General features: G+C 40.6%; 1 protein-coding gene across 1 annotated transcript in view; it reads right to left on the bottom strand.

The window, feature by feature from the left end:
* Nucleotides 1-1,420: 1,420 nt before the first annotated feature.
* Nucleotides 1,421-17,685, bottom strand: part of LOC105022716 (cadherin-12) — a 38,547-nt gene continuing 22,282 nt past the window's right edge. The window contains exons 9-12 of the mRNA XM_010891380.3: nt 12,786-12,907; nt 12,403-12,517; nt 10,577-10,828; nt 1,421-2,067 (exon numbers count right to left, since the gene is read on the bottom strand). Of these exons, the coding sequence (XP_010889682.1) occupies nt 1,541-2,067; nt 10,577-10,828; nt 12,403-12,517; nt 12,786-12,907 (1,016 nt within the window). The 3' untranslated portion in view covers nt 1,421-1,540. The remainder of the gene's footprint in view (nt 2,068-10,576; nt 10,829-12,402; nt 12,518-12,785; nt 12,908-17,685) is intronic.

Below are 17,685 nucleotides of genomic sequence, written 5' to 3'. Positions count from 1 at the left end.
AGCATTAATATGTCAGTTTGCACTAAATTAGAATGTCCAATTTAGCTCCCAGCATGTGAGAGAAGAATATCATATTAGGCAGCCTGGTAACATCTTAATCCAGCTCTCACTTCCAGAGGTGTGTGTTCCTCTGGCCTGGGTGCTGAAGATGTGAATAACATAAGAATTACATAGTACGATGACATGTTGATTGGGGTCAATGTGTCAAGTTGCACTCTAGGAGTAGAATACATATGCTGTGCGTGAATATTGGATTTTCGTTGAGCCATACACTTACAAGTGATCCGTGTTGTCTTTACCAACACAATATAAAAGTAATTACCATAAATCTTTTAATGTCACCTTCAAGGTGCGACGCTAGGTTCACTATCTTTTTGCTTCCCTTGACAAATACTACACATAAATATTTGTTTATCACTTGCCTACTAAAGGAATGTGTGTTTGGTAAAATAAAGCAGGTAGTTTGGGTTCTGGATGCTAATTGGCTGAACGTGGAAATAACTGACAGTGCAGTATGGATTTGAAGCAAAAAATAAATGATGTTTCTAATTATGTTGGCACCTCAGGGGGTTGGGATTGTATGGCCAATATACCACGGTTAAAGGGCTGTATTCAGGCTCTCTGCATGGCATCATATGAATAGCCTTAAGCCGTGGTACTTTGGCCTTACTGATAAATAAAAATATAACAACATAACTACAAAACAATCCTCAAAACAAAACATGTTGTTCTATGTTAATATATGCATTCAGGTCGATGGAGAAGTTTTTGCAAATTAAAATAGATGAAAAAAATCAGAACTGTGATCCGAAACGGGGGGATCCTACTTTGTTGATGTAAACATCTGCCTGCTTAATCCAGTTTGAATATGGTTAACTAACACTCCAAAGCCTTGTATTTATCCAGATTATCATCTTTCAGCATCCATAGTCTTTACATGCAAGAATCACAATACAATAAAAGATGCCACTGCAGTTGACATTTAAAAACCACTTGACATTTAATTTGACAAGAATAGAAGGGGATAAAAACTTGCAGATAATCGAAGAGCACTGGTTGGCTATTGTTTCATGACATAAACTATTTGTCTATTGAGATTAGCGCTACTTTCTATTCAGGCTAGATCAGTGAAAAGGTTTTTAGTAAACATTAATGTTCTATAAGGATTAGGTTCTAAGGCCCAGTTTTGCACAAGTGGGTGAGTGAAGTTGAAATATTTGAGCAAGGTTTAAGGGGATTTCTAAATTCTTACAGTGTCATTTAGTAGATTTTGGTTATTTTGACTAAACATTTTACTTAGATTAAAACAGAACAGTTCCCGAGGCACTTTGAGAAGCTTATCAAGTTTTTTTTTAATAAATAAAAAACGTAACGTCTGCCATCTAAACAAACAACAATAACCACCACCACATAACTATGATTAATAAAATCACAGAAGGGCTTGATTTTATTCCCATTGCATTCAAACAATCAACAGAGTTAAACAAATCCTCCCAGTCAGTCCAGCTGTATGTCTTTTCAATCGTTCCAGTCTTCAGCATCAGCTCTCCTCGACCTCCTGTGTGGGAGGTACGGCCTGGTCTTGGTGTAATATCCCAGCCAAAGTTTCAAAGGGAAACCCCCACTCGCTGAGATATTTGAAGTCGTCTATGCCGTCTGCTGTCCACGACTCGATGGAACTCAGCGATTCAGCAACAGACCCAGCCCCCTCGTAGGCATATGTGGCCAGTGAGTCGAACGGTGGAGCCGAGAAACCCAGCTGGCTCTCCTGGAGACGCTGGTGGATGTAGTCCCTGATGAGGTCGACGCTGCCCTCTGTGGTGGGATTCGACTCATCGACCTCGGTTTGGACATTGACCTCTGACCCTGACCCCGTGCCCCTGCGGAGCATATTCTCCTTGACGGCCTTGGTGTGTCTTAGGGTGCCCATGTCGAAGGCACGCGTGTCCTCCTCGCCGCCCCCCTCGTCATCGTAGTGGATCACGTTATCCCGGATATCCTCCTTGGACGACATTAAGGTCTCCTTGTTTTTCTGTCGCCTCAGACCCACGTAGAGTAGCACGATCACTGCAACACAAAAGAACCAACATGGGTGTCGGTGAGCTGACATAGAACACAACCATCACTACAATGCGTTGGCATGCATTTTAAGAGCCTTTCAAGGTACTGGAGGAAGCAATAGGAAGAGAGACAGTGGGATGTCATGTGTTAGGAGCCATTAGCTCATTTCCTCTTGTCTTCAGACAATTTTTTTTTCAGCAGGAGAACTTAAAGGAATCACAGCCTGAGGCCAGCCGTGATCCATTTCTGACATGCTATCTGTCACTATTGTACTGAGTCAGTAGTGAGACAGGATGAAAGGCTGTTTCACACAGCTTTCATCTCCCTCTCCCTTACTCGCTTCCTACTTCCCAGTGGCAGACAGTAGAGACTGGAGCACAGCAGCCAGCTCAACAACATCACAGCACTACAGTACCTTACGCAACAGCAAAAGATTATACTTCAGTGGAAAAAGGGGGGGACGACGATTGGACCAAGATAAGTGAACCAAATCAACCTATAAGTATGATTATGGGACTGTTTTAAAGACCATTTATCAAATCGTGATGGTCAATTTACTAATAGTTGGTGTATGTTAGGACTTCAGCGCCACCTAGTGTAACGTTTTACACAGTCATATTTTAATAATTACTTCATTATGTTCATTTTCACAGGTGCGTTGCACACTAATGCACATTTTGAGTAAAAGGGACAGTTTTAGACAGCCAACTCATTCTCAACCGTAATACCCAGACAGGTTATTAAAATACATGTAATTATAATACATACAACAAAGAAGCAATTACAGAGTGTTATATACTTTGACAAGTAACAATAAGAATCCAGAAAGGTAAAACAAAGCCACCAAACAGAAGATAGAAACACACACCTTACAACTCACAGACAACCAACAACATGGAATGTGATCATACAGAGCAAATAATGTGCATTTACAGTGATACCTATCTAGAAATTACTCGACCATCAATCCATACCAAGGAATCTGAGAAAGAGGATTTTAACACCCACCAACTCAGATTGTTCTAAAATGTATTCTGCAACATGGTAATTTTGTTTTAAATTAATTTGATCTGTGAGAACGTACACAATTTATTGTGCCTAAACTGTTATTTTGGTCATCTTATTTTATAGTTTTCATGTAATCTTAGTACATAAATACAATAACTCAGATTTGGATCATACAAATGAGTAAAACAAATACAATAGCTTGTTTTAAAAACCACACAAACACAAACAAACACACCTACAGGAAAGCACAAACACAAACACACCTACAGGAAAGCACAAACACAAACAAACACACCTACAGGAAAGCACCTGTATGCAATATCTGAACTAAGTAGTACAAAGCTACAACTTTTTTTTATTCAACCTGTGTAATGTATTCTCAGTTTACTTTCCCTTGTTCAGAGAACTGTGTCATTGTCGATTTATTGGCCATCATACAACTTGATATTTGTTGGTTTTGACCACTAGATGGTGCTTTTACTGCTTAACCAGAACACTATTTTGTTGGCAATAATTACACATCCAAAACAAATGCATAGTAGAGACTAGAAGTGGGTGAGATTGGAATGAGGAAGATATAACAAAGTTATCATAATGGGGTTTTAAGAAGGTTTTTGAATTGGTTAAGAATACATTGAGTGTGTGGCTTATTCCCTTCAAAAAAGACCAGAGCATTTAGACCATTTCTACTGAACAAGCAAACCTTTAAGACAGCAGTTCTAATGGTTTCAATATGATGGGCTCTAATGGTTATCAATGGCAAGTATCCTGCACAATAGCACACCGCAATTCCAGGACACAAAACTGGCTTTGAATCAAATGTGGCAGTTAACCTCCAAAGGTGTTGGCTCATCTGGAGCCCTGTGTGTGTGTGTGTGCATAAGTGTACATGAAAATGTCACCCTAGTGCTCAGTGCAGTAAATGTGGACATGAAACCAGCAAGCATGTATTCTAAACTGTTGCGCAGTGCTAAAGGTTAATTAACCAGACCAATGAAGATTTATTGTCTTTCATTTCAGGTTTTGTCCACAAGGCCTTGTCCATGGTTTGAGATTATATTGAGAAGAATGTGGAAATGAATGGGGCCTATTACAAATGTTCATTATTTCAGTTATGTCTTGCAGGAGAGTAAAAGCATTGTAAAAAAAAATTAATCAATATTTCCTACTATGAGAGTCATTTTGGAATGAGGTGCCTCTGGTCATTCCATGCCACAAGCCATGGAAAATCACCATGTGATGGGATAAAAAATAAAATGATTTGCAGCAAGGAAAAGCCTCAAATAACCTCTGGAAAATGTATTTACATTTTTTTTATACAATTACTATTTTCAGGAAAGGAAAATAGTCAAAGTCTTTACAACAGAACAGGAAATCTGCCAGAAACCCACAGCTTCTCTCTTTGTTCCATGCACTCTCCAAAAGCCTCTGCGGTGCAAAGAGAGGTTCCAGTGACACACATTGTGCAATTAAGTTTGACTGAGAATGACTTTCTGATTTGCTGCCATACTGATGAGTACCGGATTGGAAAAGCAGATGCAGTGGATGATGCAAACATGAAGGTAAAGGTGCAATTCATGCATTCAAGCTATCCAGCAAGGTAATTTGCTTGGCCAAACAGAGAGACAAAATTGCCTGTGCCAAAGTGAGATGAACAGGATAAAACAGAATAAACAGGATGCTTATGCACAATTGGTTACAGTATACACTCACCTAAAGGATTATTAGGAACACCATACTAATACTGTGTTTGACCCTCTTTCGCCTTCAGAACTGCCTTAATTCTACGTGGCATTGATTCAACAAGGTGCTGAAAGCATTCTTTAGAAATGTTGGCCCATATTGATAGGATAGCATCTTGCAGTTGATGAAGATTTGTGGGATGCACATCCAGGGCACGAAGCTCCCGTTCCACCACATCCCAAAGATGCTCTTTTGGGTTGAGATCTGGTGACTGTGGGGGCCATTTCAGTAAAGTGAACTCAATGTCATGTTCAAGAAACCAATTTGAAATGATTCGAGCTTTGTGACATGATGCATTATCCTGCTGGAAGTAATCATCAGAGGATGGGTACATGGTGGTCATAAAGGGATGGACATGGCCAGAAACAATGCTCAGGTAGGCCGTGGCATTTAAACGATGCCTAATTGGCACTAAGGGGCCTAAAGTGTGCCAAGAAAACATCCCCCACACCATTACACCACCACCACCAGCCTTCACAGTGGTAACAAGGCATGATGGATCCATGTTCTCATTCTGTTTACGCCAATTTCTGACTCTACCATCTGAATGTCTCAACAGAAATCGAGACTCATCAGACCAGGCAACATTCTTCCAGTCTTCAACTGTCCAATTTTGGTGAGCTCGTGCAAATTGTAGCCTCTTTTTCCTATTTATACTGGAGATGAGTGGTACCCGGTGGGGTCTTCTGCTGTTGTAGTCCATCCGCCTCAAGGTTGTACGTGTTGTGGCTTCACAAATGCTTTGCTGCATACCTCGGTTGTAACGAGTGGTTATTTCAGTCAAAGTTGCTCTTCTATCAGCTTGAATCAGTCGGCCCATTCTCCTCTGACCTCGAGCATCAACAAGGCATTTTCGCCCACAGGACTGCAGCATACTGGATGTTTTCCCTTTTCACACCATTCTTTGTAAACCCTAGAAATGGTTGTGGGTGAAAATCCCAGTAACCAAGCAGATTGCTTAAATCACCTTTCTTTCCCATTCTGACATTCAGTTTGGAGTTCAGGAGATTGTCTTGACCAGGACCACACCCCTAAATGCATTGAAGCAACTGCCATGCGATTGGTTCAATCAATCAATCAATCAAAATTTATTTATAAAGCGCTTTTTACAACAGCAGTTGTCACAAAGTGCTTTACAGAGACACCCGGCCTTAAACCCCAAGGAGCAAACAACAGTAGTGTTGAATTTCAGTGGCTAGGAAAAACTCCCTAAGAAGGTCGAATTTTAGGAAGAAACCTAGAGAGGACCCAGGCTCAGAGGGGTGACCAGTCCTCTTCTGGCTGTGCCGAGTGAGATATTAAGAGTCCAATTGGAATAATAAATAAATTTCTCTTGGCTAAATCCAGAGTATATTTGATTTTAGACTAGGTCAGAAGTATGACCAGGTGGACAAGGACAGGAACAGCAACGGTCCCCCCAAACCAGGTAATCCGCAGGTGTGGACCAGGACCTCATCTCCTTCTAAAATTTAAAATTGGAGGAAACTGAGAAGTTAGTAGTACATCCCTCATGTCCCCCAGCACAATAATATAGCAGCGTAACACCTTGGAAACTGAGACGGGGGGGTCCGGTGACACTGTGGCCCTACCCGGGGGAGGCCCCGGACAGGGCCCAACAGGCAGGAAATCAATCCAACCACATTGCCAGGCATCAACCAAAGGGACACCCACCAACCGCAACCCCCCTGAATGAGGGCCGAGTATTGCTAGTAGCGTACAGCCCAACTGCACAAGTGCGCAATAGAGAATCAACAACAAGCCAGTGACTCTTCCCCCGAAGGGCATTGGAGGGAGGGCATCCCAGTGGCGACGAGAGCCCACCTGGCAAGACAGCAAGGGTGGACAGTATCAAGCCTACTGGTCACCTTCACGCCCCCGGGCCAGGCTACACCTAATTATAAACCGTGCTGTAGAGATGAGTTTTTAGTAGACACTTGAAAGTTTGCACTGAGTTTGCATTTCTAACCTTAATTGGCAGATCATTCCACAGGAGTGGAGCTCTATGAGAAAAGGCCCTGCCGCCAATTGTTTGTTTAGAAATTCTAGGTACAATTAAAAGGCCTGCGTCTTGCGATCTAAGGTTACGTGTAGGTATACATGGCTGGATCATTTCAGCAAGGTAAGTAGGAGCAAGTCCATGTATTGATTTATAGGTTAAGAGTAAAACCTTAAAATCAGCCCTAACCCTAACAGGCAGCCAATGTAAGGATGCCAGGACAGGAGTAATGTGTTCAAATTTTTTTGTTCTAGTTAGGATTCTAGCAGCTGTGTGCAGCACTAATTGAAGTTTATTTATTAATTTGTCTGGATAACCAGAGATAAGAGCATTGCAGTAATCTAATCTAGAAGTAACGAAAGCATGGATTAATTTTTCTGCATCAGTTTTTGATAGGAAGTTTCTAATTTTTGCGATGTTTCGAAGATGAAAATAAGCAACTCTTGAGACATATTTTATATGTTCTTCAAAGGAGAGGTCAGGGTCAAGGGTAACGCCAAGGTTTTTTACAGTTTTTTGGGATACGACCATGCAGCCGTCGAGGTTCACAGTGAGATCTGCTAACAACGCTATTTGTTTTTTGGGTCCTAAAAGGAGCATTTCTGTTTTATTTGAGTTTAAGAGCAAGAAATTCTCTGTCATCCACTTCCTAATATCTGAAACGCATGCTTCCAAAATAGCTAATTTAGGGGCTTCTCCATGCTTCATTGAAATATATAACTGTGTGTCATCAGCATAACAGTGAAAGTTAATATTGTGATTTCGGATTACATCGCCCAGAGGGAGCATGTATAGTGAGAAAAGTAATGGGCCCAGAACCGAGCCTTGAGGAACTCCAAAGCATACCTTTGACTTGTCAGAGGATATGCCATCCACACTAACGAACTGATATCTTTCAGATAAATAAGATTTAAACCAGGCTAGAACATCTCCACGTAGCCCAATATTGGTTTCCAGTCTCTCTAAGAGAAGGGAGTGATCAATAGTGTCAAAAGCAGCACTAAGATCAAGAAGCAACAGGACGGATGCGGAACCTTTGTCTGAGGCCATTAGAAGGTCATTTGTTACCTTCACGAGTGCAGTCTCAGTACTATGATGGGATCTAAAACCAGACTGGAATATTTCATAAATGTTTTTTGTCTTTAGGAAGGCATTCAGTTGTTGGGAAACACATTTTTCTAAGATTTTTGAGAGGAACGGGAGGTTCGATATTGGCCTATAATTGTCGGGATCTAGATTAGATTTTTTTAGAAGAGGCTTAATTTCCGCAATTTTTAGTGAGTTTGGTACGCATCCGGAGGAAAGGGAGCAATTTATTATGTTCAGCATTGGCTGACCTAGCACAGGAAATAACTCCTTAAGTAATTTTGTAGGAATCGGGTCTAGCTGAGAGTTTGTGGGTTTAGAACTCATTACAAATTTTGTAAATGTGTCGAGCGATACGGTATCAAAAAACTCAAGTGTCCCCATTGACACCTGATCAGGGAGGCTCCGGAAATTTTCCGGACAACCGAGAATTTTAGGACCATAACTATTTAGGGATTCAGTTATTTGTTTTCTAATGGTGACGATCTTTTCATCAAAGTAGTTCATGTATTCATTACAACTAAAGTGAAGACCCACTTCACATGCTAAGCTTTGCTTTTTTGTTAACTTTGCAACTGTATCAAAGAGAAATTTTGGATTGTTTTTGTTCGCCTCAATCAGGTTGGAGAAATAAGCTGATCGAGCAGACGTGAGTGATTTTCGGTATTGTACTGTACTGTCTATCCAGGCTAGTCTAAATACTTCCAACTTGGTGGAGCGCCACTTTCGCTCCAATTTTCTGGAGGCTTGCTTAAGTGCTCTAGTATTGTCGGTGTACCAAGGAGCAAGTTTCTTGTTGCGTATTTCTTTAGTTTTTAGTGGTGCAACTATGTCTAATGTATTTCGCAGTATTGAGTTTAGATCCTCGATTTGATCGTTTACAGATTTATTTACTCTGTCATTTAAGAGCGAACTAGTAAGAATATCAAGGAATTTATTTGTAATCCGAGAATTTATAGTACGGCTTTTGAAACTCATTGTTTGGGGGGCAAGTGAATTTCTTGTTTTAACGGTAAATGTAATAAGACAGTGATCCGATAATCCAGGATTTTGGGGGTAAATTATTAGATCTACAATATCTATTTCTCGTGACAGGACTAAATCTAAGGTATGATTGTGGCAATGTGTTGGACCTGAGACATGTTGGATGAAACCCATTGAGTCTATTATGGCTTGAAAGGCTTTTTGAAGAGGATCATGGGGGTTTTCCATATGGATATTGAAATCGCCCAGAATTAGAATACTATCTGCCATGACTACAAGGTTAGACAAGAATTCTGGAAACTCATTGAGGAACAATGTGTATGGCCCGGGGGGCCTATAAATAGTAGCTATGTAAAATGATTTATCGGCCTGGTTAACTTTCATGAGTAAAACTTCGAAAGAATGAAACTCTGTGATATGTTTGAGAGTAAGTTTATATTTACTGTCATAAATATTTGCGACACCCCCTCCTTTTCGGGATGCACGAGGGATATGATCACTAGTATAGCCAGGAGGAGAGGCCTCATTTAAGGCAGTGAATTCTTTAGGCTTTAGCCACGTTTCACATAAACCAATAGCATCTAGTTTATGATCAGAGATTAATTCATTTACCGCAACTGCCTTTGGAGCAAGAGATCTAATATTTAGGAGTCCCATTTTGAGATGCGAAGTGATACAATTATTTTTATTTTTGACCGAGGTGGAGGAAGGCTTTATCTTAATAAGGTTGTTTTTGTTAGCACTACCTTGTTTAACTTTTCTCAGCCTGGAACGAGTCACAGTGGCAATAGGTAAAGCTGTACTAACTACTCTGGCTATGCTATTGACAGACTCCACTATGCTAGCAGGCTGGCTAACAGCCTGCAGCCTGACCTGCACCCTATCTCATGTTAATTAGAGAATTGCATTAATGAGAAATTGAACAGGTGTTCCTAATAATCCTTTAGGTGAGTGTATGTTGGTTATGTCAAACCCCAATGTCGCAGTCCTCAGCTACTACTCTTGACGTACATGCCAGCTCCCTATGAAACATCTATGGTGTAGCTGGTGGTTTTTGGTGCAATGGACATGTGCCTCACTGCTGGGTGCTGAAGGAAAACTTCAAATCTGTGAGTGATCTTAGACCATCTTTAAGTAGTCCAGACCGCTATAACATGGTTAATTCAAGCTTGAATAGAAATTGTACAGAACACAGAATTGTACTTTATTTTGGTCCAACCTAGCTCACAGATTTGAAGTTTTCCTGGATCGAATGAAGAGCAAGTGAATGCATGGGATTAGCCAGCATTAACTGAGGCATTACCCACCGAGAATCAACTATTACAACTGAATATATCACAGTGGCATTTGATAATATTACCCGATTCTTTGATGGTAAGAAGTATGTTCCAAATTTACAGTATATTTACATTATTATTATCGCCTACAAATCAGCCTACAGTACAAATTAAAAAGGTGTAACATTACCACAGACCAAATCAACCTTCAACATGATGTCGCAGTATTGCCAAAGACATCTGTTTCCAACCACAGACGTGATTTCAGGACAATCAGAGACGGTGAGTGTCATGGCTTACTGAGCTGAAATGGAATGACCACACCCTTTTCCCTCCTTTCATTTCTACTTTGAATAATATACAGTGTGTAGGGAAACAAATGTGCCTGTATTAGCGTCTCAGACTGAAACACGCGACTTACCCAGGAGTATGACCATGCACAGTAAGATGGCCATGGCTGCCCCCGTGCTGAGACCCACCGGGAGGAAGACAGCCTCAGCTGCACAGGTTAAGGGCAAGCCATCATTCTCACAGGCGCACACACGGATGGTGACGGTACCGGTGCTGCTTTGGGCCGGATACCCGCTGTCCTCCACTATCACGGGCATCACATAGTACTCCTGGACACGCCTCTGGAACCCCACACGCTTGGTCACTATACCGGCCGTGTTGTCTGTAAGCCAAACGACAGAATCGATCAATACGGTCTGGAACCATACGCATCGAGTTACTTTTCCGGGAGTGTTGTCCTGAAACCAAATGACACAATCATTTAACCAAATGGCAATCAATAGAGTCTGGAACCTAGCACCTCTGGTCACACTTTCCGGGAGTGTTGTCATGAATCCAAATGACAAGCATTAAGCCAATGTGGCTGGATTCTTATATGTCCATTAATCAATAACCCCACATTTCCTACGCCACTTGTCAGTGCCACCACAGTATTGTCAGAAACCAAATTAGATCCTAAATTACTGTTTCTTTATCCTTTTAAACTCCCTTTTACTTCCCATTTTCATGACATCCAACTCATTATTAAACCCCTGCTTCATTGCAGCAACAGCCAGAGGACTTGAGACAGTTGATATTTAGATATGTGTCATTTGAAACACATCAAACAACATTCTGGTTGGTATAATGCAGCTCGCTCAACCAGGAAGTGGAGACCGGAATCATTACATGATGGAAAGATGTAACTCTCCTGGATTAAGCTCACAGGGACCCAAACCTCCACAAGGAGTCACTACTGTGCAACAAGTGGGGCAACCATATTCAATTAATAACACTTCAGATGTGGGCAACGTAGGTCAATTGTGCTAATTGTTATTGGGATTCGAACCTGGTCTCACAATGGAGCAGCTATCTGAGTTTTCCTTTCTTTCATTCCTGGCAGGAATATAGAGCTTGTACTAAACATCTTCATTGCTTCCAGTCTTGGCCCAGATGCATTTATGTATCCCAAACTTTATCACGCCCATTTTGTTTCAGGGGAGATCTTGAAATGTATCTGAAATGTCACTTTCACCACTTTCACACTTCGCCAAGTACCTTATTGGAGACGAGGTGAAGGTGAATACTGAGAACGTACGAGAGAGAAAAACAAACAGGGCCAGGGGCACGACGGATGGCTTTAAGAATCAAACACAAGCTCGGGTGTTGCCACGGAGAGACGACAAGTGGAAATGTGCCCTGCCTCCTCTCCTTTCCAGCACACAGAACAGTGGCGCTGGAAAACTCACTCTGTCACACGGCATTCCCTCCGCCTGGACGGACGGAGATCTCACTTGACAAGGTAGGAGCCATTAAGCACACCTTGTGCCTGTTTGCTGTGATGGCCATGAGCACTGCTGTCCCTTTGAATCAAGCCTGATATTTATGTGTTATTGTGCATGGAAAAAACAAAAACGAACAGAAGCTGTTGAAAAGGTAAGGCAGTCGGGTTCGCAGAAAGTAAACAATTGCACCCTGGCATACCTTGGGCCGTGACCGGAAATTCTAAACCATGTATTCTCTACCGACCCTAGTATCAAGAAAACACAGGCACTATATCATAATAAGTGGTCTGTAGAGCATATACAGAGCCTTTTTGTAGACTTCACACAAATTAAGATCCTTACTGAACATGACACAACTGTCCCCCCCCCCCCCACCTGACTCTCCAATCTCTCCATCCCTTTCTTCAACCACTCTCCCCGAATCTCTTGCATCCCTGCATAAAAAAAAAAAAAAAAACAATACATGGCTTACTTCCAAAGTCTCGCACAGTGAAATTCCTGTTCCTGATTTCCCTGGGGGACTTGAAGAAGAACCTCTCTCCAACGACTGGAATATCCTTGTCCGTAGCACTGATGGTCTGAATTACCTGGAGGAACACAAAGAGCTTCAAACTATGTACATGCCCAGAAACAAGGGGGGGTCAATAAATCACAATCATTCTCTTTCTCGTTCATTCTTCCCTCTCCTCGTCTCTCTCACACGTGAACACACACGCACACAAAAAAACTAAAACTGAGACACAAATACACACGCACACACACAAAAAAAGACACTAAGATACAAACACACACGCACACACACAAAAAGAAATCTGAGACATAAGCACACACCCTTTCTCATAAAGCTTTACTTGCCTGGCCTACTTTCGCATTTTCACAGACAAAAGTGTCAAAGGGAATGTCCAGCTCTGGAGGGAACTCATTGACATCCAGCACATTGACTGTGACTGTGACGATGTTGGATAGAAGAGGGTTGTCTGCAGAATCAAAGAAAACAGTGATAGGACCGCACAGAATAGTGCATGCACATAGTAGACCTCAGTCAGAGTCACCAATGAGGGAGTTGTACTGTATCTCGAATGACTGATCTACTTTGGAAAACAAACAGTGTTATGGTATTTGGGAAATATTTACTGCAGTTCACAAAAGATGCCACAGTGACACTGTCTGTTTGTGCCAGAAACTGCAGGCCTCATAGGATGTCAATATGACATTAACAATGAAAATCACATGATTTCTTTTGAAATTAAAATGTGGAATAATAATAAAAATTGATCTGCCTTTTGAGTGGACAAAACAAGCATTCATTGTGTACTCTGCACTGCTCTGTAAACATTAGTCAGTTCCACTAGATGGTGCCAAATGTATGAAATATTGTGTGTGAAGGTGAACTACTCTATGAGCCGTTTTATGCTCATCTCACAACGCAGAGACATACCTAATACTTTGGCTAATGGAATGTCTATTTCTGAGTTCAATTTTAAAAACCTATGAATATGTGTAGCAAAGGCAGATACACATTCTTCTGAATGCTAATAACAACATCTTAAAGGACAATTTCACTGTGCCAACTTGATGGAAAAAAGGTTCCTTACTTTTGGCAGTGTTAAACAATACAAGGTTAGGACAAGAGGGATTCATATTTAGGACGACTGGGAGTTAATGGTAGTGGAAATGTGAAAAATGTGCACAACTATAATGAATTTCAACACACTGCTCAATAAAAACAAAAAAAACAATCTGTCAATATGTTCTGGTCCCATTAATTTCTTTATTTTTCAAAAGCTTCCATGTGGCATCTCAGCTTTAAATCTGTTGTCTTGACCTTGTACAGGCTATCAAACAAATGGCTCCAGAAGATAATCTATTGACTAGGGCCATAGATTAATAAATATTAGCAATAGCTATATTATTGAAATTCTATTTTCTGGCAATATTGCAAACACAATTTGTAAGTCAATGTAGTGGCCATCAGTTGTAAATGTTTCCTCTTCAATATTAAAAAACAGTATTTTACTCTCCATTTTGTTTTTCATAGAGCACCAAATCTCAGGGATGAGAAAAAATGCAGTTTGCAGAGAAAGTATCTCAACTAACTGTTGCTCCAATTTAAGAGGTGCCATGTATACAAAGGTAAGCTAATAAACAATCTGACAAAATCTAAGGAAGATTAACTTGGACAGATGGACATCTCCAACCACATTCATTCATGAAGGTTACCCAATACAAATGTTATAAAAAATAGAACTTTGAAAACATTTATGCAATTAAAATAAACAGAAACCCAATTTCCTCATGTGGCAAAGAGTTAGTACACCCCTACCTTCAAAGTACATCATTCCAATGTCAGACAGATCATCTACAAATGAAAACAAGTCCAGACCACAGGCAATTTACATAGGAAAGGTCATCCCACCAAATTCAGCCTAAGAGCGGTCCTACTGATGCTCAGAGAAGTCTCTAGAACCCCAGGGTAACATCAAAGGAGCTACAGGCCTCTGCTGCCAAAGTCAATGCTTAAGTGCATGAGTGAACTGTCAGAAAGACAATAGACAAATCTGGCCTACATGGAAGGTCAGGAAGGAAGAAGCCTTTGCTTTCAAAAAATAATATAAAGACACGGATGATGTTTGACAGACAACACCTGGATGAAGACCAAAACTACTGGAACAATGTGATCTGGACAGGTGAGTCGATGGTAGATTTGTTTCGCCGCACCAAACCCCATGCTTGGCAAAGAACAAAATACTGCTTGTGAACAGATGAACATTCTACAAATCGTGAAGCATTGAGGCGGTGGAATTACGCTAGGGGCTGCTTAGATGCCTCAGGTCCTGGCCAACTTCCTATCAATGAGTCAACCATGAATTTCATATTGTACCAGAGAATTCTTGAGGAGAATGTAAGGCAATCAGTCAAAAAGCTGAAGATTAACTGAATTGGATATTACAACAAGACAATGATCAAAAACACAACCAAAACTACAACAGAATGGTTAAATATAGGAAAGTGAGGGTTATAAAATGGTTGAGTCCAAGCACATTTCTCAGTCCAATCGAGATGCTGTGGGGGGCAACCATTCCTCATCGATCTAAAAGACTAATTGACCATTACAACAAATGGCTACATGGAGTTATTTTAGCAAATAACAAAAAACAAAAACAACAGCTATTGAAGCTAGGGATGTACTGATTTTTTCACACAATGAAATTGCATTTCTGTAAATTTTTCACAATTTCAGGTTAAATTCATCTGTCAATAGTGCTGAACTGAAGATTTCCATTTACAAAAATACAGTTGTGCTCATAAGTTTGCATACCCTGGCAGAAAGTGTGAAATGTTGGCAGTGATTTTGAAAATATGACTGATCATGCAAAACAAATGTATTTTATTTAAGAATAGTGATCATATGAAGCCATTTATTATCATGTGGTTGTTTGGCTCCTTTTTAAATCATAATGATAACAGAAATCACCCAAATGGCCCTGAGCAAAAGTATACATACAACGGATATAAAGATATACACAAAAAATGCCAGGATTTTGTGATGTATATGAATGAGACAAAGATAAATCAGGTCAAAACTTTCAATTGAACAATTCAATTGAAAAACAAACTGAAATCTTCTAGGGGGAAAAATGAAAATTAAAAACTTTACAATAACCTGGTTGCATAAGTGTGCACGCCCTCTTATAACTGGGGATGTGGCTGTGTTCAGAATTAACCAATCACATTAAAATCATGTTCAATAGAAGTTATTACACACCTGCCATTATTTAAAGTGACTCTGATTAATCAAAAATAAAGTTCAGTTGTTTCAGTAGAGATTTCTTGACATTTTCTTAGTTGCATCTCAGAGCAAAAGCCTGGTCCACAGAGAGCTTCCAAAGCATAAGAGGGATCTCATTGTTGAAAGATATCAGTCAGAAGAAGGGTACAAAATAATTTCCAAAGCCTTAAATAAACTATGGAACACAGTGAAGACAGTCATCATCAAGTGGAGAAAATATGGCACAACAGAGACATTACCAAAAACTGGATGTCCCTCCAAAATGGATGAAAATACAAAAAGAAAACTGGTCAGGGAGGCTTCCAAGAGGCCTACAGCAACATTAAAGGAAATGCAGGAATTTCTGGCAAGTACTGGCTATGTGCTACATATGACAAAAGTCTCCTGTATTCTTCATATGAATGGGCGATGGGGTAGGATGGCAAGACGGAAGCCTTTTCTTACAAAGACATCCAAGCCCGGCTGAAGTTTGCAAAAACAAACATAAAGTCTCCCAAAAGCACATGGGAAAATGTGTTATGGTCTGATGAAACCAACTTTTTGGCCATAATTCCAAAAGGTATGTTTGGCGCAAAAACATCACTGCACATCACACCCAAAGAACACCATACCCACAGTGAAGCATGGTGATGGCAGCATCATGCTATGGGGCTGTTTTTCTTCAGCTGGAACTGGGCCTTAGTCAGGGTGGAGGGAATTATGAACAGTTCCAAATACCAGGCAATTTTGGCACACAACCTTCAGGCAACCATTAGAAAGCTGAATATGAAGAGGAAGTTCACCTTTCAGCACAACAACAACCCAAAGCACACATCCAAATCCACAAAAGCATGGCTTCACCAGAAGAAGATTAACATTTTGGAATGGCCCAGCCAGAGCCCAGACTTGAATCCAATTGAACATCTGAGGGGTGATCTGAAGAGGGCTGTGAACAGGAGATGTCCAAAAACACCTAGATATGCCTCACAGCTTGAGTGTTGAGACCAAAATTGAGACCAAAAAGGTCACAACCATTAGCACTATGTTTGAAGAGGGGTCGACAAGGCCTATAGTGAACAGAATACCATCTCCTCCGTGAAGCATGGTGGTGGCTCACTGATATTTTGTGGGTGTGTGAGCTCTAAAGTCACTGGGAATCTTGGGAAAATTGATGGGAAGATCAATGCAGCATGTTATCAGAAAATACTGGCAGACAATTTGCATTCTTCTGCACGAATGCTGCGCATGGGACGCACTTGGACTTTCTAGCACAACAATGACCCTAAGCACAAAGCCAAGTTGACCCTCCAGTGGTTACAGCAGAAAAAGGTGAAGGTTCTGGAGGGGCCATCACAGTCTCCTGATCTTAATATTTTTGAGAACTGAAACATGCAAGATGATCAAAGACTTTGCATTTTGCCAAGACAAATGGGCAGCTATACCACCTGCAAGAATTCGGGGCCTCATAGACAACTATTACAAAAGACTGCACACTGTCATTGATGCTACAGGGGGCAATACACAATATTAAGAACTAAAGGTATGCAGACTTCTGAACAGGGGTCTGATAATTTTTTTACCGTGTTTTGTTTTATGATTGTGCCATTCTGTTATGACCTACAGTTGAATGTGTAGAAATAAAATATGTGCTCACTTTTTTGCAAACAGTACATATATTACCAATTCCCCAATGGTATGCAAACCTTTGAGTACAACTGTACGTAAATAAAATGACACTTCCAGGGGGTGTAAATTAACTTTTTCACAAGTATTAGCTAACTTAGTATAATGTCAACAGCTACAGTTAATATATTAAACTTGCTTGACCGCAATGCCCATAAAACAAAAATGAACTGAGCATTTTTTAAAGTAGTGTGGATTACCATATGTAATTAGCAATAAGCTAGCTTTTTTGGAAACAAGAATTAATATAGCCCTGTTGTAGTATTGGATTTAACCTACAACAAGGTTAAGCTATACTTGCTA

Source organism: Esox lucius, chromosome 3 (genome assembly GCF_011004845.1).
Source record: "Esox lucius isolate fEsoLuc1 chromosome 3, fEsoLuc1.pri, whole genome shotgun sequence".
Classification (NCBI taxonomy): domain Eukaryota; kingdom Metazoa; phylum Chordata; class Actinopteri; order Esociformes; family Esocidae; genus Esox; species Esox lucius.
The sequence above is the reverse complement of the archived record's forward strand: the minus strand, read 5'-3'. Positions and strand labels throughout refer to the sequence as shown.